This window comes from Ictalurus punctatus, chromosome 26 (assembly GCF_001660625.3).
Source record: "Ictalurus punctatus breed USDA103 chromosome 26, Coco_2.0, whole genome shotgun sequence".
NCBI lineage: Eukaryota > Metazoa > Chordata > Actinopteri > Siluriformes > Ictaluridae > Ictalurus > Ictalurus punctatus.
In genome coordinates, this window is record NC_030441.2 from 3,145,919 (window position 1) to 3,168,303 (window position 22,385).

General features: G+C 42.1%; 1 protein-coding gene across 5 annotated transcripts; it reads right to left on the bottom strand.

The window, feature by feature from the left end:
• Positions 1 to 1,253: 1,253 nt before the first annotated feature.
• Positions 1,254 to 21,389, bottom strand: LOC108258657 (gastrula zinc finger protein XlCGF26.1). Of its 5 annotated transcripts, none has more exons than XM_047151329.2 (8): positions 21,142 to 21,389; positions 20,226 to 20,280; positions 19,018 to 19,108; positions 18,788 to 18,913; positions 16,877 to 17,148; positions 16,712 to 16,779; positions 16,397 to 16,587; positions 1,254 to 3,429 (listed from the first exon to the last, which is right to left on the bottom strand). In XM_047151329.2, exons 2-8 carry the CDS (start codon positions 20,262 to 20,264, stop codon positions 1,895 to 1,897), a joined length of 2,322 nt encoding a protein of 773 aa, XP_047007285.2. In that variant the 5' UTR covers positions 20,265 to 20,280; positions 21,142 to 21,389; the 3' UTR covers positions 1,254 to 1,894. The 5 variants fall into 5 exon arrangements, with proteins under 5 accessions (XP_047007285.2, XP_053532271.1, XP_053532274.1 ...); XM_053676296.1 differs by lacking the exon at positions 21,142 to 21,389 and adding an exon at positions 20,820 to 21,135; XM_053676299.1 differs by lacking the exon at positions 21,142 to 21,389 and adding an exon at positions 7,406 to 8,689 and having other exon boundaries at positions 1,254 to 3,162; positions 20,226 to 21,135.
• Positions 21,390 to 22,385: the final 996 nt, after the last annotated feature.

The window sequence follows — 22,385 nt, forward strand, 5'->3', positions numbered from 1 at the left end:
ACCAACGATTTGAGACAGCAGGAAGGTTTTCCTTTGATAGCGGAGTGTGTGCTTTGACACAGTACATGTACTTGACAGCTTTCGTTTGGGATTCAAGCAGGACCCATGTTTGGGCTCTGCGGCACATGCCTGCCACAAATGCTTGTCTTATATTGCTGATGGTCTCACCAGATGAACTGGCTACTGCTGTAGCCAGATGTCCTGAGTGCGCAGGCACTGGCTCTCTGACGAAAGCATACAATACAGCAAAACAGTGTAGACTGCGGTTATGTTGGATATTCTGCTGCTAGCATTGGAACAGTGCAACTGATCTGCTCTGCCTGATATGTGCAAATAAACCCTACCGAAGTTATCTTGTTTTTTTAGGAGGGTGGCCAAAAGGACCCCTCCTGTGGGGCCTTTAAAACCACACTCTGGTTTTGTCTTTCAGCACCTGCAGGGAACCCATCTAATACCTTTAGGGGAAGCATTTAAAGTACCTGTGTCTACCTACACAGTCCCCACCCCACTCATTCTCACAAAGCACACTTCTGAAGGGCAGGGACTGGTAATGTGGCGTTTAACAACTGAAAATAATAGCTTGATGGTAAGAGGGTCAACTCTTGACACAAGAAGTTCATTCACTATTGGAGAGAGGTGCTTCAACAAAGTTTTCTTCATCAAAAAATGTGTTCTTTTTTTGCATGCTATGGATGACAGATGTGGTTCATGCTGTGAAGTCACAGGACTGGTTCCTGTCCATTATTTTTATGTTATCATTGCTCCAGAACACATGGTTCCTGTCTGATGCTGTTGGCTTCTCTCAGTCACATCTTCACTTGGGTTGGTTGGTGTTCGGTTGGCAGGGTGACAATGTACAAAGGTGGCTTCATGCCATGTCTGCCCCTCGCACTTAGTGCCCGATGTAATGCCACTTCCACATCCTGACACTTTTCCTACTGTGGTTCATCTCTCACCCTTTAGACTCTCTATCCAAACTGATCCAAAACGCTTCACTTCTGTTCCTCCTGTTTCTTGGTTGTAAAGCCCATCAATACTTATGTCTACCTTCCTTTTGCTGTGGAAAATTTTACATGGACACCCTAGAAACTTACCTACTACGAACTGCTGCATCCCAGGACCTTCTATTCACAACAACCCCATGCCCAGTATCTATTACCAATAGCACTATACAAATACATTTCTACTGAATTGAAACAAAAAAAAGAAAGAAATACTGATCTTGTGTATTAAGGCTAAGGTTCACACTAGAGTCTGGTGCATTTTTTATTTTATTTAAGTAATAAACATGATATTTATTATAATGCCATTCATGTTAGAATTAAAATAAAGGGACAAGAAGCAGGATGATTTAAAGCTGGAATTACCACTGCATGAAATATAGACTTGCTAATGAAATATTCTGTATAGATTGTTTTGTTGTTGTTTTTTTCACAGCACACAATTTAAGCCACTATTTTAGTTTAAAAACAAATTTAAAAAACATTATATGAATGCAATATACCATTCAATTCATGCGTTCGACAAGGATACAATATTACATTTGCTACATAACATGCAAAATATTATTGATTAACAGCTTTATCCAAAAACAGGGGGTCTATTCCGAGAACACATGGGACCAAGATGGGAACACACCATAAATGTGACATCAGTCCGACACAGGGCATCATACTCTCATACATATTCATACCTAGAGCGATTGATCCTAGAGTATCCGTCTACTGGCATGTCTTCGGTAGATGGGAGGACAGAGAGAACACATCAAACTCTACACTACTCTGACCCTGGAGCTCAGGCATCAACGCTACCTGCCGTGTCACCATGCTACCCGACTACGAAGCAATTAATCGGGGTTCTTTTTTCTTTTTTAAAACAACTTATCTGTAATATACTAAGTTGCTGTGTGGCTTCCCTCTTTTGTGTGAACGCGCTGGTGTTGTCGAAGGTTAGACCTGCAAGTAAAACTCTTCCCGCACTGGGAGCACTGGTATGGCTTCTCTCCCGTGTGAATGCGCTGGTGTTGTCGGAGATTAGACTTGCAAGTAAAACTCTTCCCGCACTGGGAGCACTGGTATGGCTTCTCTCCCGTGTGGATGCGCTGATGAATCTGGAAGCCTTCTAGGTAATTGAAACTCTTCCCGCACTGCGAGCAGGAATACAGCTTCTCTCCCGTGTGAACGCTCTGGTGTCGCTGCAAGGTACTCTGATAAGCGAAACTCATCCCGCATTCGGAGCAACGATACGGCTTCTCTCCCGTGTGAATGCGCTGGTGTCGTTGGAAACCTCCCAGTTGGGCAAACTTCTTCCCGCACTCTGAGCAGTGGTACGGCTTCTCGCCGGTGTGAATGCGCTGGTGTTTTTGGAAATTCCCCATCTCTGAAAAACTCTTCCCACACTGCGAGCAGCAGTACGGCTTCTGTCCGGTGTGAACGCGCTGGTGCCGTCGGAACGTACGCTGGTAAGCGAAACTCTTGCCGCACTGGGAGCAGTGGTACAGCTTCTCGCCCGTGTGAAAGCTCAGGTGTTGCTGAAGAAGACTCTGGTGAGTAAAACTCTTCTTACAATGTGAACACTTATACGGTTTGTCTCGTGTGTGAACATGCTGGTGTATGTGGAGGGTACTCTGCTGCGAAAACCTCTTCCCACACTGCGAACATTGATACGGCTTCTCTCCCGTGTGAATGCGCTGGTGGTCCTGGAGAGATGTTGGGTGAGTAAAACCCCTTCCACACTCCGAGCAGTGGTACGGCTTCTCTCCGGTGTGAATGCGCTGGTGTATTTGGAGGTTGATCTTTTGAATAAACGTTTTCCCACACTCTGAGCACTGATATGGCCTCTCTCCGGTGTGAATGCGCTGGTGGAGCTGGAGAGCGTTTTGGCGAGTAAAACCTCGACCGCACTCCGAGCAGTGATAGGGCTTCTCTCCCGTGTGAATGCGCAGGTGCGTTCGGAAGTTACCTTGTTGAGCAAAACTCTTCCCGCAGTGCGAGCAATGGTACGGCCGCTCTCCCGTGTGCATGCGCTGGTGTCGTCGGAGATAACTCGCCTGAGTAAAGTTTTTCCCGCAGTACGAGCACTGATACAAGTTGATCTTCTTTCCTGTGTGAATGAGCTGGTGCAGTTTGAGATCGCTCTGACGGATAAAACTCTCTCCACAGTCTGAGCAGTGATACGTTTCTATCTGCATTTGACTGTTAGAGGCTGTAACGCACAAAGTACCAGAGGACTCAGCGCCAATTTGATGACTATTGGAGCTGTCGGTAGGCATCAGATTTAATATCTCGTATGTAAACGCCCCTGAATTCATCAGTCTCACATACTCCTCACAGTGGCACCTCTTGATGTGTTTGTGGAAGTGAAACAGAGATGTATAGGAAAGTGCGCACAAGGAGCAGGAGAAGGGTTGCGACAGGATGCCATTCATCTCTGGAGCAAGACAAAAAAAAAAAAAAAACACAACTTGAAATGCAGTGCAAAAAGATTTAGGAAACAATATTTGTTATGGACTGCTTCAACAACAACAATAATAAAAAAGACTATTCACTCTCACTGCCATAGTAAACCAGACTGCCAGCCAGGCTTTGTGACAGGCATATTGCTTCCAAGCCTTTAATGTTGTTGTTTTTTTAGTATTCTGACTACACTCTACAGTCCTATGACCAGTCATTCTCTGTAAAGTTTCTCATGGCTGCTGGAAGCAAATCACTGCATTCTGTCAGACTTTTAGAAGGGACATTTAGAAGCAGACATACTCATTTCTACTCTTGCCAGCATCTACAGTATTCATCGAGCTTCAGAACGGTAAGAAAACTGCTCATACCAAGCTAACTGTCAAGGAACGTCAGTCCTGTCTGGAGAAACGTTGTCTACTGGCTTCTACTGTGGCGAGACCGCCCAAAACGTAACACAAGGTCCAGTAGTCTGACTCAGTAGCAAGGACGCTCAATCATTTTTCATAGTTCACATAACCTGTCATAGTACAGCAGTCAGAAACCTTCATTCATCTTGCAGTGCTCATTCGATAGGCAGCCAGAAACTTAATAGACGTTAACAAAGGACTCCATTCATGTTCAAGAACTGGACAGGAAATCAGTGGTACGGTGCCGTGCTACACCTGCACACGGAGCAAATCGGTTTCTGGGTACAGAATCTCCTATTGTGTTTGGTTTATCCTGGCTCAACTCTACAATTTGTCGGAAATCACTGTGCTTCTTACGAACAAGAAACAACATCGTGTAGAACCCTTTATTCTGAACTGTACGAACTCCGGAACTGGAGTTTGTAGCCATGCAACACTGTCAACTGGGCTGATGTAGTCACTGCACAACAAGCAACTGCCATACCACATCCGAGTGTGGCTGAGGGTGCGGGCATGGCCCTTTCTCGCCTAGGGCACACACAAGGTTGATGGAACTTTTGTGGGTGCTGAAACATGGAACGGCACTGCCACGACCTTAAAAGTACCATGTGACCAGTCTGTTTGGTGGTTTCATGATTCTGAAAGCTGTGCTTGGCAGCTGGTCCAAAGAGCAGCCCAAGCACAAAGGGCAGATATTACCAGGGTAATATAACCGTGCCCTGCAAAACAGACTGATCCACAGGGGAGAACCCCTAAATCATGCATTAGGGGAAAACATAGCAGATTCAGCCATGAACAGTATGCAGTACAGGCAGGGGAACCCCATCAAACACATTGGCAGTGATTATACAATTCATCAGTCAGACAGTGGGGAAAAAACTCTGAGCGGATAACGCTGAAGGAGAAACTGGTGAGATGAGAGGAGGATGAGGTGAACCTGACATCACTCCAGTATGCTCCATCTTGTAGGCTCAGGGCGAATGTGTGTGGGATGACAACAGCGCCCCACTCAACTACCCCAGTGGCCCACTGGACAGCCAAATGCTCAGAGGAGACGGGAGCCGAGAACCCGACACGGTGGGAGAAAGAGAAGTACGTGCCACTACTGAGCAATGGTACAAAGCAGTTTGTAAAACTGACTTGTGAACTGCGCAGTGAGTGATGCTATTAAGACTAGCAAGGGCAATAAAGGAAACCAATTCAAATCTAGAAAGAAAAAAAAAAACTAGAAACATTAAATATACACTCACTGCGACAGAAGAGAAGATACGAGATGATAAGAGTCACCAGCTTTGGAGAACTGGACACCTGTAGCTCCATCAATGGTCCCAATCTGCTAAAAGGACAGCTCCATATGGTGCATGTGTAGTCTGGTGTATACAAGGCAAGAAGAGAGGAGAAAGACGGCTGTATGACAGCCATATTTACTGTATACACTGTGCCATATGTCAAAATGGTTTCTGGGTGATTCTGAACACACATGGACGTTAGGAGGGGTGAAATACTGCCTGGGTGCAGATCGTTCGACTCTCAATTGTTAGAAAACGGCATGTGGCTATACCAATTACACTTTTTTTTTTTTCTTTTAAATCCAACAATTGCCAGCATGATCCTTCAAGTTCCATCATACAAAATACGAGAAATGAAATCTCATTATTGTTAATAATAATTGTTATTATTACCACTGTTCAATGAGCTGATAAACAGAAAAAATAAAAACCTCACCGTCTAGTATTAACAACTTAAGATTACTGTTTTTCCATTGCCTTCCATTTTTGTAGGTTGCATTTTCTTTTATTTGAGATTTTCTTTTAGATTTACCATCTATTTGATCTTACAAATTTTTTTCTGTCTGACATTGCTCTGGATTTTATGACCCATAGTAGGTTTTTTATTTTATTTTAAATGCTCATTTTAACTCATGTATATGTTATTTAACCAGACTGGATGTGATTTAGTCTGACACATCGCAAGAGAGCTTCCCTGAAAAACGAATAATGCCCAACAGTTGTCTGCAGTCCTGCTGTGTATAATTAGCTCTATAGCTTGACGTTCACATCCTGTAGACCAACCATCTGTAAACGTGACTTTAATCAGTGACTAACTCAGCTCATACCATATCCCCCCCTCCCCCCCCTAGCTGATAGGCCTCTTCTCAAGATAAGATGCATTTAGATTCTCCCCCATAATATCTCAAACACAGCTTCTTTTTTTTTTTGGAAATTCTAGAGGTTTTTTTTTTTTTTCTGGTTTATGGAACCATCCTAATACAGAATCAGTGCTAGCTAATGTGGCAAATTACCAACCGCACGTCTCGGACATGTTGAGTATATGTACTGGACTTGAGTACAGCATTTGACACCATTTTAATCATGATTATTTTAATAGACAGGTTTGAAAACATGCTTGATTAAAAACAATGGTAATCTGTGTAATCAATTGGAATTATTCAGTGCCTAAAAAAATAGTTCAATATGGTGTCCCACAAAGTTTGGCCTGCTACATTTCTGCCTTCTTGTAATTTCCAAACACAGCTACGGAAGATATATTGAGACTTTTTATAAAAAAAAAAAAAAAATTAAAAAAAAAAAAAAAAGAAGAAGAAGAAAAAAGAAAAAAAAAAAAAAACACCACACAAGAACAGAAGTGTCCACCTCTTAAGTGCTATTAAAAGAAATACTGATCTTGGGTACTACATCTGTCCCTCAGTAAGGACAATTTTACTCTAGAGCTTGATTTTTAATTCAATTATAAAATACACACATATATATATATATATATATATATATATATATATATATATATATATATATATATATATATATTATATATATATTATATATATATATTATATATATATATATATATATATATATATATATAAAATGCTATTCACGTTAGTATTAAAATAAGCGGAGACGATACAGGATGTTGGAGAGGGGAAAAAAAAAGTCTGAAATCCATTTCGTGGAACATAATTTACAATGAAAATGTTCTTTATATATTTTAGCAACACTATTTAAGCTACTATCTAAGACAAAGAAAACATATGAATGCAATATAACATTCAACACATGCTCTCGACGAGTATACAAGACCATTTAGCTACATAAAATGCAGAACATTTTCATTTCATCTCAGTCTTAAGTAACGGCTATTTCCTCATCGGGGTGTATCCCAAGGCCTATCCCAGGAACACTGGGAGCATACCCTAAAACGGGACAGGATTTTAAAAAAAATCACACACTCATGCATTTATTCACAGATAGGGAAGTTTAGAGTATCCATCTACTGGCATGTCTGGAAGGTGGGAGGAAGTCCTTGCAGAAACAAACTAACACTACTGGACCCTGGAGCTGTGAGGTACCAACACTACCTGCCATGTCGCTGTGCTGCCCCGACCGTAACGCGAGTCAACCTAAAAATCAGCGATCGTGACAAATCAGGTTTCTTGCTCTTGCGTCTTCAACGTCCGGCTTCTCTCTTTCGCGTGAACGCGCTGGTGTTGTCGGAGATTGGACTTGCAAGTAAAACTCTTCGCACACTTCGAGCAGTCATACGGCTTCTCTCCTGTGTGAATGCGCTGGTGCTGTCGGAGGTTGGTCCGGCAAGTAAAACTCTTCCCACACTGGGAGCAATGATACGGCTTCTCTCCTGTGTGGATGCGCTGGTGTATCTTGAGGCTGCTGGCGCTCGTGAAATTCTTCTCGCACTGTGAACAGGAATACGGCTTCTCTCCCGTATGAACGCGCTGGTGTACTTGCAGTTTGTGCTGGGAAGAAAAACTCTTCCCGCACTGCAAGCACTGGTACGGCCGCTCTCCCGTGTGAATGCGAAGGTGCCGCTGCAACCTGTGCTGGAAAGAGAAACTCTTCCCGCACTGTGAGCAGTGGTACAGCTTCTCTTTTGTGTGGATGAGCTGGTGCTGGTGCAAATTCCGCTGGTGAGAGAAACTCTTCCCACACTGGGCGCAGTGGTACGGCCGCTCTCCGATATGAATGCGCTCGTGTTCTTGGAGATGGGTCCGGTGAGTGAAACTGATCCCGCACTGTAAGCAGTGATAAGGCCGCTCTCTTTTGTGAATAGACTGGTGTTTCTGCAAACCCGCCAGTTGGACAAATCTCTTCCCACACTCTGAGCAGCGATACGGCTTCTCTCCCGTGTGGACACGCTGGTGTAGCCGAAGAGCGCTCTGCTGCGCAAAGGTCTTCCCGCACAGCAAACAATGAAACGGTCTCTCTCCCGTGTGAATGCGCTGGTGCGTGTTAAGATTGCTCTGGTGGGTAAAACCCCGCCCACACTCTGAGCAGCGATACGGCTTCTCTCCTGTGTGGATGCGCAGGTGTGTTCGGAGGTTACTCCTCTGAATAAAACTCTTTCCGCACTCCGAGCAGCGGTACGGCCTCTCTCCTGTGTGAATGCGCTTGTGTGCTCGGAGATGGCTCACTTGAGTGAAACTCCTGCCGCAATGCGAGCACTCGTACGACTTGGTCTTCTTTCCCGTGTGAACGTGCCGGTGCAGTTCGAGATCGCTCTCTTGAACAAAACTCTCGCCACATTCTGAACAGCGGTGAGTTTTTATCTGCGTTTGACTGCTAGAGGTTGTAACGCCCAACATACTAGAGGAGTCAGCTCCAGACTGATGACTACTCGAGCTGTCGGTAGGCATCAGATTTAATTTCTCATAGGTAATCTCTCCTGAATTCACCAGTCTCACATACTCCTCATAGTGGCATCTCTTGATATGTTTGTGGAAGTGAAATAAAGATGTATAGGAAAGTGCACACAAGGAGCAGGAGAAGGCTTGCAACAGGATGCCATTCATTTCTGGAGCAGGACAAAAAAAAAAAAACAGACAACTTCAAAATGCAATGCATTGTTTTAATTTAGGAAACAATATTTTTTGTTTATGAACTGCTTCAAAAACAATAATGTTAATTACTAATATCAGTAGCAGTAACCAACCAAGCCATGTAGTTTAACACAACCAATAACAAAAAAAACGTTCACGTCCGAGACACAACGTAGCGACCACTAGACGCGGTAAGACACTTGCTAAATAATGAGCACAAACACGCTAGAAAACGGGCTGCTCTGACACGGAAGTGAGGCAGCAGCTTCACAGCTTTAGACCAGATTTAATTCCCCCACAGAAATGCTCTAGCTAGGCTGACAAGTCATTGACACCCGTTATCAGCAGATTAGTTCCTGTACTTACCGCATGAAGCAAAATATAATTTCAACGACGGACGTTCGTGTTAATACGTTCAAAACGCCACCAAAACTCAAATCCCATGCGCTGAAGAAAAGTGCGCATTAGCTGTCATTTGGACAATGAAAGAAAGGTAACAATTTGCATACTGTGGAAATGAGACCTTAGGATGAAACGCTGGTTTGGGAAGTGGGCCCCAGAAACAGCCACAGTCGATGGCAAGCATCGCAGGCTTATCGACAGTGTAGAAATTCGAACCAAATCGTGGGCTAAAGAAATCACCAATAGAGAGGCCTACTTGTGGTTCAAAGAAAGTGCAACACCACATCCCATGGCAGGAGAGGTAAAGGTCCCAGGAGCGATAAGAATTATCATCGATGATACAAACTCATTAGCCATCCACCACTCAGAATGCACCAGACCCTGAGCGGTAGCTTCAGAAGAATCTTCAGCATAGACAAAGTCACACTGCTGACCTCTCCATCTGTTTGCCAAGGGGGCTCGGCCCAGAATATCAGGTGGAACTGATGGTTAAAACCACAGCAGGCAGTTTGTCAAGTCAAAAGCCTGACTTACCTGTGGGTGCAGTTCACTCACCTGAAGAAAATCCCTACATTGACAGGGCATCTCCCACCTGACTGCTCGTACCTGGATGCAAGTAAGCAGAGTAATAAAAGACAAAACAAGACAATACCAACATAAGTGACAAAAAAAAAAAAACAACAATAAAAAATAGGTGCCCCTTTTATGCCATGGAGGCATTTTGCTGGCTTGGTTTAGGTCCACTTTAATTCCCAGTTGAACACCAACTGAGAGAACGGTCTATAGGAAGAACCGTTCCATCTCTTTAATAACAGTACAGTAACAGTTCAGAGACTTCAAAGCAACATGAAGGTGTTCTCGTGACTCATGGTGGCCCAAAACTTTACTATGCACATTGAGTTTTTTTCCTTTAACATGGTCACCCACCTGTATATCTATAGGTGACAAAGCTGACAGGAGATTACCAACCTTTTTCTGACAGTTATATGTGTTCCAACAGCCTAGACCATTTATTTGCACGTGTCATAGTGGTGGATAACTCTAGAGAACTTTAGGGATCCGACCAAAAAAAAAAAACACATTTCCATTATAATAGATTGATGACTGCAATGATTTTGATCAGATCTGCTCACTACATGACTAAGCTAGATGGTTTAAAACTGTATTAATAAAATCTGCCTACCTCTAGATTCTCTGAGTTTCACTCCAGATTCACTCTTAAAAGCATCGGATGAAAATATCTGGCCTTGACAAACGCACCTGCTACGTTTCAAAGACTAATGAAACAATTTGCTAACATGTGTAGCCACAGTTTATGTGGACACACTCTGGAGAACCTCGAGAGGTGTTTCAACACCTTGATACCTTATATTGAGCATGCATACATGTCAAGGTCGTTAATACAAAGTCACATGGCTAAAATATGACGCTATAAAACGCCCCAGAAATGGCCGGCATTCCCAATGGAACCTTCTTGCTGAATTTGGCTTAGGTTCCAAGTGACTGGGAACCCTCGTGGCTATCTGGAGTTCATAGAACACCGTTATATACGTAAACGAACATTCCATTTCACCCCTCCTAACACTCCCAGGTCGGTGTTTCAACAGCAGGACAACCTATAGAACTGACGTACCCTCTAAATGGAAGGGCAGCAATGTTCCTCTTACAATATCTTAGAATAAGGTGCATGCCGATGAACAATGCAAATCTCCTGGAATGGCATGCTTCTCAGAGTCCATGAGGATGAAACACACCTTTGGTTGTTTGCCATAACAATAGTACTGTAGCAATGCGAACATTCTACAGATTAACACTTGCTGCACACTGCAAAGTCAACCCCTAGGTACTTGAGGCACATAACCTTAAACAGGAACCCTGAGTTTTGTCACAAGGTCACTCTGAAACCATCTGGTTGTCAGAGCATGCAGGGCAGTCTTACTGCCAAGGCAAGCAGTCCTCCCAGCCCACTGTCAAGGTGACTGTTGGCCAAAAAAAATGCTGACAACGATAATACTACAGCTACATGAGCATCCTGTCTGAGTCGTGGGATTAAGAGATCTCAACACATGGGGGAGATCCCGCATCTGACTATTGGGGAGCCGGATAATTGATGGACACCTAACTTTTTTCAGAAACACTCCTTTGGCTTAAAAGCTCCCAGCATAGAAGGCACTCATGTCTTGAAAAGTGCCCCATTGTGCTGCCCTGGTGGGTAAGTCATTCTCCAGAGGTTAACCATTAGGTCCAACAATTTCCAACTGTTCGAACAAGTCTGAATCCCACCAATACCACAACCATCCGTGGCTCTATTAGTGGGAGGGATGGCATATTCTCCCACCACGCTAATCACAATCACCGCAACACATAATTGTCTTGTAAGTGTTTCTGAAAGAAGCTAATTGACAAAATATTTTTTTAAAGAAAACTTGACAGCACAAATACAGTTAGGAAGGACTTGAGGGTCTCTCCTTTCTGAAAGCAAACCCTGCTTCCTGAGAGTAGGAGCTCACGCGCTTCTAACTAGAACAAGGATATGTTCCTGTCTGTGGTACTTGGGATTAGGTGCAGGCTCTATGGACTTCTAAAATCACTTTATTTGCAATCACCCATGCAGGGCCTACTGCTGTAGGTGCGGCTCACAGTCCAAGCATGGCAGCAAGGCCTGGATTTCACCATGATGAGCCGTATGGTCTACTCCAGTACTAGCTATATCTCCTGTTCACCATGAAACTGTCTGCATCGTCACCGTGAGATCTGCATGAGGGTGGTGTACATATTCCAGATGGCCTGTTCCTTGATAGAGGCCCATCAGAACCCATCTTATGCATGGTGGCACCTTTATGCCTCTGGTTCCCAGAGGTAATAGGGCCATTCCCAGATGTGATGAGGCAGTTTGCCTACACACACGGCTCTACAGAGAAGATGGATGGTTGGACATTTACTTGAAATATCGGTCATGTTGTCAAAAGGCGACTTGAAAGGGAACGGTGTTCCAGAGCGATAATAGCACAAAAAGCACATCTCACAGCACTACTAATACAAGTCTAACAGACGAGCTGCGAATACGAATGTAGTTTCAGAACAAGAAAAACAGGAATTGTGGTAAATAAAATGCAAAAGTGTTTGTCCAAGCAGTCCATTGTGCTTCTGAGGAAAACAGTAGGTCATTGGCAGAAATTATGCTTACACACACACACACACACACACACACACACACACACACACACACACACAACTAAGTAATCAAAATCCCTGTCTGATGCAGACACAGCTAAAAGATTTGGTTTTTGATGTCCCAAATGTCCCATCGGCAGCACTTCATGAATGGCTCCATGAGGTGGAGGGGTATCCACAATTAAAAGTAAGTCAATAGTGCGGGCAAGATGTCAGTGTGATGTTTGTACTTTTAGGGCTCAAGACCCAGACAGTTTGGAGCCTACCAGCAGCCTCTGTGGCTGGTAAAGGCTGCCAGATACTGCTGAAGCTTGGCGGTTCACAGTCAGCTGGGAAATATTCCCCAAACACAGCTATCAACATGGCATGAGAGCCTTTGACCGTTTTATTGGCTAAGCATAACCGCATAATTAGCACAGGGAATCTCCCTACTGAAAACAGTTGCTCTGCCATGGTTAGTGCTGTGAAAACTGACTGGATGCTGGTGTCTGCTCCCAGTCTCCAGAAATGCTGGAGAGAAGATGGTAGGGCCAGATGAACACGTGTCATGTACACGTTATGTCACTACAGCGGAAAAAATACCAGAAACTGGTTATGAATCGGCTGTAGCTATAATCGCTAGCCTGAGCATTTAACCCATTTTTTGGGCTTAATTGCCCATAAACAAGTTCAAGAATGCTTGCGAAATTGAAGTCACGACTGTAAATAAATGTAACGAGCTACTAGCAGTGACTAAGCTCATTATAAAATTTTAATGAAATTATATCAACTGTGTGCGCATGTGCTCTGTGGTAAACAGCAGTGAAGATGCTTATTAAATTATTATATAGCAAAGTAGCCCTGATTACAAACACGTCGCTTCACTTCCCTTGGTTTCTTTAAGTCTCCCTTGTCATGTTTGAGAGCGGAGACATCGGCGGATTTATCCGTTTGGCTGTGAGATTTTATAAATATATATATATATATATATATATATATATATATATATATATATATATATATATATATATATAAAAAAAAGGGAAGCTAAGATGCATCAAAGAAAGACGTTTTCATTGTTCCGCTCCAAGGTCAAGACAGCAGGCTATTAAGGTTCGTGTAGGACTACAAAAAAGGCAAAAAGGTTATGGTTGTATTATGTATTATGGTATACAACACACTGTTTTTTTTGTCAATATTAAAGCTGCGGATGCCACGTTTTCCCACAGACATTTAAAACCTGACAGCCATCACAATAGTTGGAATCTATCTGCGCTAGAGCACTAATCCGAGGACAAACTGCTCGGGGATATCAGAAGGAAGCCAACGGGTTGCTACTTTACTATAGACTGCTGTGAAAGTATAAATCGCTAAGCAAACCAGAGAATTAAATTCTCAGTGGAGACTTAACCCCAAACTTGAAGATCTTTTGGAGACGTGGGTTAACTGTTAGTGACTGAAGCCCTGGAAGTTGCCCAGAAGGCTTTGGTGAGAGAGGCCAAGGCAAACCCTGCTCACTGATTACACAGGAAGATGGAGGACTACCCCTCCAGCCCATATAGGCAAGTTCATGAAGAGCAAATTCACCCCACCACACGCCTGACTCAGTGTTATAATCGCGTAATTACAAAGTCAATCCCACTCCACCACACTCATGGCCTTCTCACATGCCATGGTACCCCAAGGGCCCAGTACACCAATGGACGCTGCCCCAACCATAATTGCAAAGTGCGTGCAGCGTAGATTAATCCATTAACCTGTAGCCAAATAAACACCTGAGAAACTATCGCCAGCTCTGACTGTAGTTACAAGCTATTACACGGATATGCCTGATGTGTAGAAGGCAAAAAGAATTTAAAAGAACACCAGCCAAATATTGATGGCATTTTATGATGCCACATGGTCACCACGTAACTTTGTGTTAAAGGTCTCTACATATGTGCGAATGTGCACAAGGTATCCAGGTGTTAAAATACCACCCCTGGCAGTTCGGAGGAGTGAAACAGAGCTAAAAACGTTTTACTTTGAACTTCAGTGACCCAAGTCAACCCATACGTCTCCTCATGTACCCAATCCCCTCATGGCCACCAATCATGCCCTCAGAGAGAGGATGATTTGATTGGTAACAAAGGCCATGGGGGACATCCACTCTAGCACAACAACATGAAGCAGAGGTTACTTCCAACCCAGGGATAACAAGCACTTCCAGTTTAAGCCCTGAAGAGCAGCAGCTAGCTCAAGAATAACAGCTCTGGATGGGTCCAGTTTGTCAATACATATCTAGTACCACTAATTCTAGCCCAAATAATGATTAGAATGTGTTCCCACCAACAAGGGAACACCCTGGTTTAACCTGTGACATACAGTGGTGCTTGAAAGTTTAAAATTTTCTATATATCTGAATAAATATGACCCAAAACATCAGATTTTCACACAAGTCCTAAAAATAGACCAAGAGTTCCTAGTTAAACAAATGAGACAAAAATATAATACTTGGTCATGTATTTATTGAGGAAAACGATCCAATATTACATATCTGTGAGTGGCAAAAGTATGCGAACCTCTAAGACCAGCAGTTCATTTGAAGGCGAGATAAGAGTCAGGTGTTTTCAATCACTGGGATGTAGATGATGATCAGGTGTGAGTGAGTGAGCACCCTGCTTTATTTAAAAGAACAGGGATCTATCAGAGCCTGATCTTCACAACACATGCTTGTGGAATTGAGATTTCTGAGGATCTCAGAAAAAGAGCTGTTGATGCTCATCTGGCTGGAAAAAGGAGTGAACACCAACAAAGATCACTCCAAGAGAAAGACGTGTAACAGTCTGTGAGGTCATTAAGTCACCAGGGTAACTTTTAATCAACTAAAGGTCTCTCTCACATTGGCTAATGTTAATGTTCATGAGTCCACTATGAGGAGAATACTGAACAACAATGGTGTACATGGCAGGGTTGCAAGGAGAAAGCCACTGCTCTCCAAAAAGAACATTGCTGCCATCCTGCAGTTCAAAGATCACATGGACAAGCTAGAAGGCTACTGGAAAATTGTTTTGTGGATTGATGAGACCAAAATAGAATTTTTGGTTTAAATGAGAAGCATTATGTTTGGAGAAAGGAAAACACTGCATTCCAGCATAAGAACCATATCCAATCTGTGAAACATGGTGGTGGAAGCGTCATGGTTTGGGCCTGTTTTGCTGCATCTGACGGCTTGCCATCATTGGTGGAACAATGAATTCTGAATGATACCAGCGAATAATAAAGTAAAATGTCAGGACATCTGTCCATTTACTGAATCTGAAGAGAAAGTGGGTCGTGTAGCAAGACAACGACCCTAAACACACAAGTTGCTCTACCAAAGAATGGTCAAAGAAGAATAAAGTTAATGTTTTGGAATGGTCAATTCAAAGTCCTGACCTTAATCCAGAAGAAATGTTGTGGAAGAACCTGAAGCAAGCGGTTCATGTGAGGAAACATACCAACATACCAGAGTTGAAGCTGTTCTGTACTGAGGAACAGGCTAAAATGCCTCCAAGCCGACGTGCAGGACTGATCAACAGTTACCACAAATGTTTAGTTGCAGTTATTACTGCACAAGGGGTTCACACCAGATACTGAAAACAAAGCTTCACATACTTTTACCACTCACAGATATGTAATATTGGATTATTTTCTGCAAAAAATAAATGAACACGTATAATATTTTTTGTCTCATTTATTCAACTGGGTTCTCTTGATCTACTTTTAGGACTTGTGTGAAAATCTGATGATGTTTAAGGTCATATTTATGAAGAAATAGAGAACATTCTAAAGGGTTCACAAACTTCCAAGCACAATTGTAGTTCTACTTGGGTAGGAGAATCATAAGCAAGTGAGTTGCCCTAGAATGGACAGGGTCAACAAAAACTGCTAATATGTATACCTGTAAAAAAAAAAAAAAAAATGCTTTCTGTGTCTAAACGGCATTTGCAATACTACCCGATTCATAAGTCTTATTACCAGGTCAGGTCTTATTACCTCAATCTGTCTGCAGGAGCATACACCGTATGTAGTACGAATCAAGTACACTTTTTTTTAAAAATCATAGTCTAAATAAGCATAATGAAATTAAAACGTTGGTACATAACCATTCGTGGAACACTTTTTGTTCCAAAGGTATTCAAATGCAGGACTGAGATCTTTGGCGTATTCCTCTTCGTAGCCCACTAGAAGCTCCTGTCCTGGTTTGATGGGTCGACAGCAGCGGTAGAAAATCCCTCCTTGGTACTGAAATGCCATGAGATTCTGATCCTCATCAGTACAAGCGCAATTCACGTACCTGAAAAAGAATGAGAAACAGAGATCAAGCACAAGCAAAAAGACAGAATTTAGACAAGGAGTAGCAAAGCATGTGGCAGGGGAAATCCAAATAACTCAACAGCCATCAGCAGTGTATTCCTCACCTCATCCAGTTAGCATGAATCTCATTCGTAGCGTCTACATATTCCTCACGCTGCCTGTCCTTGTATATCTGCAAAAAAATATTGCAATAGTTACTTTCGACACATTAGCGTAGTTAGTTTTTTTTAACCGATCATTGACTGATTTAATTGATGGTATTTACTCACCACCCATGAATAACCACTGTTCATCGCTTCCTCTCGGTCTACTGGATCTCCCTGGTAGGGTCCGAAGTGTGCTCCAACTGGAACTGTCTCTCCCTTATTAAACACCCCCAGGCCGGCATCGGGAACGTCGGACTTCCGAATCTCAAGTCCAGGCGGAAGGGTTCGTCTGGCACGCTCCGCCACCCCCATGGGAACCGGAGCGTCGGGAACGAACAGAGCGGGACCGTGAACCTCGCACTTGTTGACGAAAAAGCATTTGCAAACCTCGCAGTCTGGAAGCAGAGAAGGCGACAAACGTGCTTTGTGTACGGGCGGGTTCTTCATGTGTTCCAGTAAGTTAAGTTACCGTGTATCCTTGTTCTGAGTCGTTTAATATTTATTCAAGTAGGATATAGGAGCTCAAGTAGATCGCTCATCTTATTCAGGATGTTTACCATATACGATTTTATCCATATTCCAGTAGATTAACTCGTATATCTGTTAAAGTAGTTCATCGTTCATGTTTAAAGTGGTTTCTGTGTTTTCAGATTTATATCAATTACCCATCTTCAAGAAGTTCATTATTTGCGCATGCATAGGTAGATTATCACGTAACCAAGTTTAAGGCAAGACACTACAGACACGACAAATGACTCTTTTCTTTACGCTGTAGTCTCATTTTGATCGATTGATTTGTGTCCTGCTATATGTTTATACACACGCCATTTTGAAACATGTCAACTTCCTTCATAAAACCTTTATAAACCACACCCAAAAAATCTAAAAGAAATAATAATTTAAAAAAACAATCCTGCAGTCAGGATATTATAGAGGAAGTTATCTAGACGCTGCTCACAGCTGGATTTGTATTAGGACATTTCAGACAAAAAAAATCCATCATAAGATATATAAGAAAATATATAGTATATATAAATTTAAAAAAAAAAAAAAAAAAAAAAACATTTCCACAAAACAGTGTATGGTATTTTGTTAAACAAAGAAATTATGATCCAAAAACCTCTGTAAAACCATCCAAAGATTAGAGGTTTTATTTTGGGTCTCACATGATCCCAACGTACATATATTTATGTTAAGCCTTCTTTGCATAAATAAAAAAATTAATAATATCAGCTCATCGTTTTAAGATGCTACACGCAGTGTCTTGCCTTAAAGAGTTTATTCTGTCATATATAAGGAACATATAGTGCACTACACAGGGTGTGTCACTTAGCACATTTACATGGACAACGAAATTCCGATATTAACCCAATTAAGACGATTCTCTGATCAAGAAACTAGCATGTAAACAGCGATTACTGATGGCCTCAATCCGATTAAAGTCATACTTGATGTAAACACAAATCGAATTAAGATGTGTGGAGTATTCCTGTTTTAGTCGCATTATTGAAGTGCGTTACAGACATGTACACACCTTAATCATACTATTAACGTCATGTGGGAGTTTTCACCGCATTTTGCGACAAGACACGTACATACACGGCAGCGCTCAACTGTTTGATGGCAAAAAGAAAGCACGGCTGCGTCCGAAACCGCGTAATTACCTAATATATAGTAGGCAAAATACATCTATTTCTATATACTATATAGACGGTAAGGACGCGGTTTGGGACGCAATCCACGGCTTCAAGCAGTCATCTATTTGCACGGATAGCATGACAAATAATTAACTGCACTTGAAATGGTCGTAAAATTAAAACTGAAACACCCAAAACTGTATAAAGATAATATTCAGACAAACAATAATACTGAATATTATCTTATTCAGAATAAGGTCAATAATTAGATTATTGCTGCCCATGTAAACACCTTAATCAGAATACTGTCTTATTCAGAATAAGGTCAATAATTAGATTATTGCTGCCCATGTAAACGTTGTGACTGAGTGGACTCTGATGTGCCCTGCTGTCTTACAGAGGTAGTCGTCGTCTTCGGGATCTTCCTCCTTAATGCAGATGATGTTCAGTCTGTCGAGATCGTTTCCATCACCGTCATCATCCTCGCTGTCCAGCTCCAAAGACTCTTCCTTCAAGCAGCGTCCTAATGTGCACATCGATGAAGAAACCCACACACACAGTCAGATACAACGAAAAGTTCATCAACACATTTATATAAAGAGGCCACGTAACCATCTCTGCACTGACCAGACTCGTCGGATCCAAACTCGTCGTCAAGAAGTTCATTCTGTTCGAAGTTTGACGTCTCTCCGCTTGTACGAGTCGGCACATCTTCAACCTGACGGCCGGAGAGAAAAAACAAATTGTCAAATTAAAGCCTTATCATCAAGCGCATGTCGGTAAACCTGGATTCTCAAGGGTGCATCGGCTGTGCGATGTCGCACAAGCATGCAAGTTCTCAGTGGTTCTTTCAAAAACGAACCCTGGTGCGTTCCGTCTGGTCCGTCAGGTCGGAACCAGAACAAACGGTCCGAGACCATCTCCACAAGCGCCCCGAATCACCTCAGATGGAAGGAAGCGAATCAAACATGGTGTGCGTTTTGGGTTGCAGACAACAAAATAAACTTGAGCCAAAGGTCAGAGTTAAGCGCTTAGGAAGCTTGCATTTACCCCAAATTCTGGAGAAACAAGGTGCAGGATGTGATGCGCGAAACACTTTACACTAGTCAGTTCCAGAATTATCTACTAAGATATTAAGCACGCCGAAGTGTTCTCCATGCTTGGGTGGCTTTTTTTTTATTTACGGTTAAACCGTACTTGTTTAACGACACCGCGGTAAACTGTTAACTTGTTAAAAGGTTTAAACGAGAAAAAGTTGCGCAGTGCGGGTGCTCTAATCTGGCAGGCTCTACGTTTTTGCGGTTATGACGCCGACATACCGTAGCACGTCCACCTTGTATTCGTACTCATCGGTATGTCCTGTATAGACGGCCGTGCCGTACGTACCGTCACAGTTTCAGACTCAGCCTCGGTAACGGTTTAACTTTTTCCCCGTCACCGTATTTCTGACCAACGGACGAAGGATTTCTATGCATGCGTTTACAATCCCTACAGTTGGTCTGGGGCTCGTTTCGTTTTCGCGCCGAGTCCACACTGGAGGAACAGGTGTGAACGCACAATCAGAGAAAGAGCACACCAGCCCTCATCCTGAACAGCTGTCGAATGACACAGGAGGGCTAGCTAGTAACCTGGGAACTAGCTAATGACCAAAATTTGGAGAACGTAACCTTTAAAAACAAAAATAAATAAATTAGATGTATGTATATGTGTATATAGATAGATAGATAGAACAATGAGGTGTTTCACAGGAAAAATTTGGAAAACATAACTATTTTAACTGGATAAACGAATGAGATATTTAAAAGAATGAGGTGTTTCACATGGCTATTCTTTACCTGTGAGTGAGCAGGGTCATGCGCCTGCGTCCGAGGCATTGCAAGAGACCACCGTCTGAAGAAAAGTATAAACACTTCATTTAATTTGTTTTGGGTTTTTTTTAAGATATACAGATTGAACGTAAAGAAACCTTCACAAAAGTTTTTTTTCCTAAAATAATAATAATAATAATAATAATAATAATAATAATAATAATAATAATAACAGGCCTCAATTGCGAAACATTTTAGTCACTGGTTGCAAATAAGTGAGGAGGAAAAAAAAACCTTGACCAGGGTTGATTAGCTAACTCTCAGCAGCTTGACCGCTTAGCTCTGAAATGTTAGCTAGCGTGCTAATAACTCGCTGAATGCTAACAGCTAAAGCCTTTGTGGTGAATGTAACCTGTACACTGCAGCGGACAAACTACACAGGAGTCGTCCTTCTAGGCCTTCGTGTCTGTTACATTTCACATTTGTTATGAATTTATTTATTTATTGAAATTGCTGCCTGGTGCCAACTTATCACATCTATGGTTATATAACCGTGCTGTGATGTTTGAAGAGAGAAAAGAAAAAAAAGCAGCCGAGAAGAACAATGTAGGCTAAACGAACCTGCCTATTTAATCACTAGCGGAACACCGAAACAATAACTCTCTCCATATATATGTATATATATAACACGCTAATTTATGGACTCCATAAATCATCGCTTAACATAAAAATGTTAAAACAAACAAACAAAAAACAACACAACACAAACAATGGAAAAACTAGCTGAACCAGCACCCTAACGATTTACTATGGCTGAATCCCAAATAACTTCCTATTGGATAAATCAAGTGCACTGCAAAGGGGCGTAGGCGCCATTGTTTTCGCAGCCTCTGTAGTGGACGTATGCAGGAAGTGGAAGTCGATTTGGGATTCAGCCACTCACCGTTAGCCGAGCAGCTCAGCCAGCGAGGTGCGGTTTTAATTGATCTCAGACACAATAACGAGTACTTTTATTTATATTTTTAACTCGATCAGATTAACTTGGTCGGAATAGTCTTTTTTTTTTTTGTAAAAAAAAAAAAAAAAAGAAGAAGAAGAAGATGATTAGCTGAATGAGAACGCTCAGGTTCCCGAGCCGAAAAAATGCAGAGTGTCGCCGTCACCAGTGGAAATTATTTTTTCTTCCTTTTTCTTCTTCTGCACTGAATTTATTACGTTAAGTAATTAACGTAGTGAGTTATCTCCACCTAGCGGCCTGGTGGTATTATTATTATTGCTTTATTTTTTATTTAATATATTTTTTTAATAATAATATTTTTTTATTATTATTATTATTTTTTAACCACGGATGTTACAGAACACGGCATGACACAAAACACACATCCTGTACATAAAAAGAGACTATTTTATGTAACCAATAACACACTCCAGTCCGTGCTGTTATGCAAAATTATTGCACGCTAGGGTGGTGTGATGCGACACAACGTGCAAGCGGAGTGCCCATAACCCCCAGAATGCATTGTTTTTTGTATAACAGCACGACCTGGAAAGTGTTATACAACAGCGATTTTCCAATTACTTCGATGTATCGTTCATTGATATGTTGATACATTGATATGTAATCAATGACACAAGTTTGGGTCCTGTTAGCGCTTACATTATAAACAGTAATTTTTCACCAGTCTCTCTCTCTCTCTTTCTCAAAAAACACAGCCTGTCATTTTACCGACAAACTGGAATGTGTAAAGCTCCCCTGTCCTGATGATGTTCCTGTGTTTTTGTGGCGATGCATGATGACGTAGCAGGTTCAAAACGATGCGGTTACGTGGCAGGCACTTTTTCCACCCAGGGATTGCAGGACAGCGTAACAGATATTGCGTCATCGGGAAGGCGTGGTCTGTTTTGAGAATCTTGCACAGGTCGACAATCACACGTGATATGATAGTTATCTTTCCTGCGTTCGCATGGGGTTTGCATTCATCCTGCTATATCTACAGATACATGCCCGTGATCGCAGGGGTTTCACGTTGTTATGAAATGCTTCTTTCAATTAAATAAATCGGTATTCATTCGGTACATAACCAATACAATTTCTATTGATGACATTATTGAATTTGATTATTCGATTATTGACTTTGCTTCCAAAAAAAATTCAAGAAAGCAGAAAAGTGTTAGTGTGTTGCAATT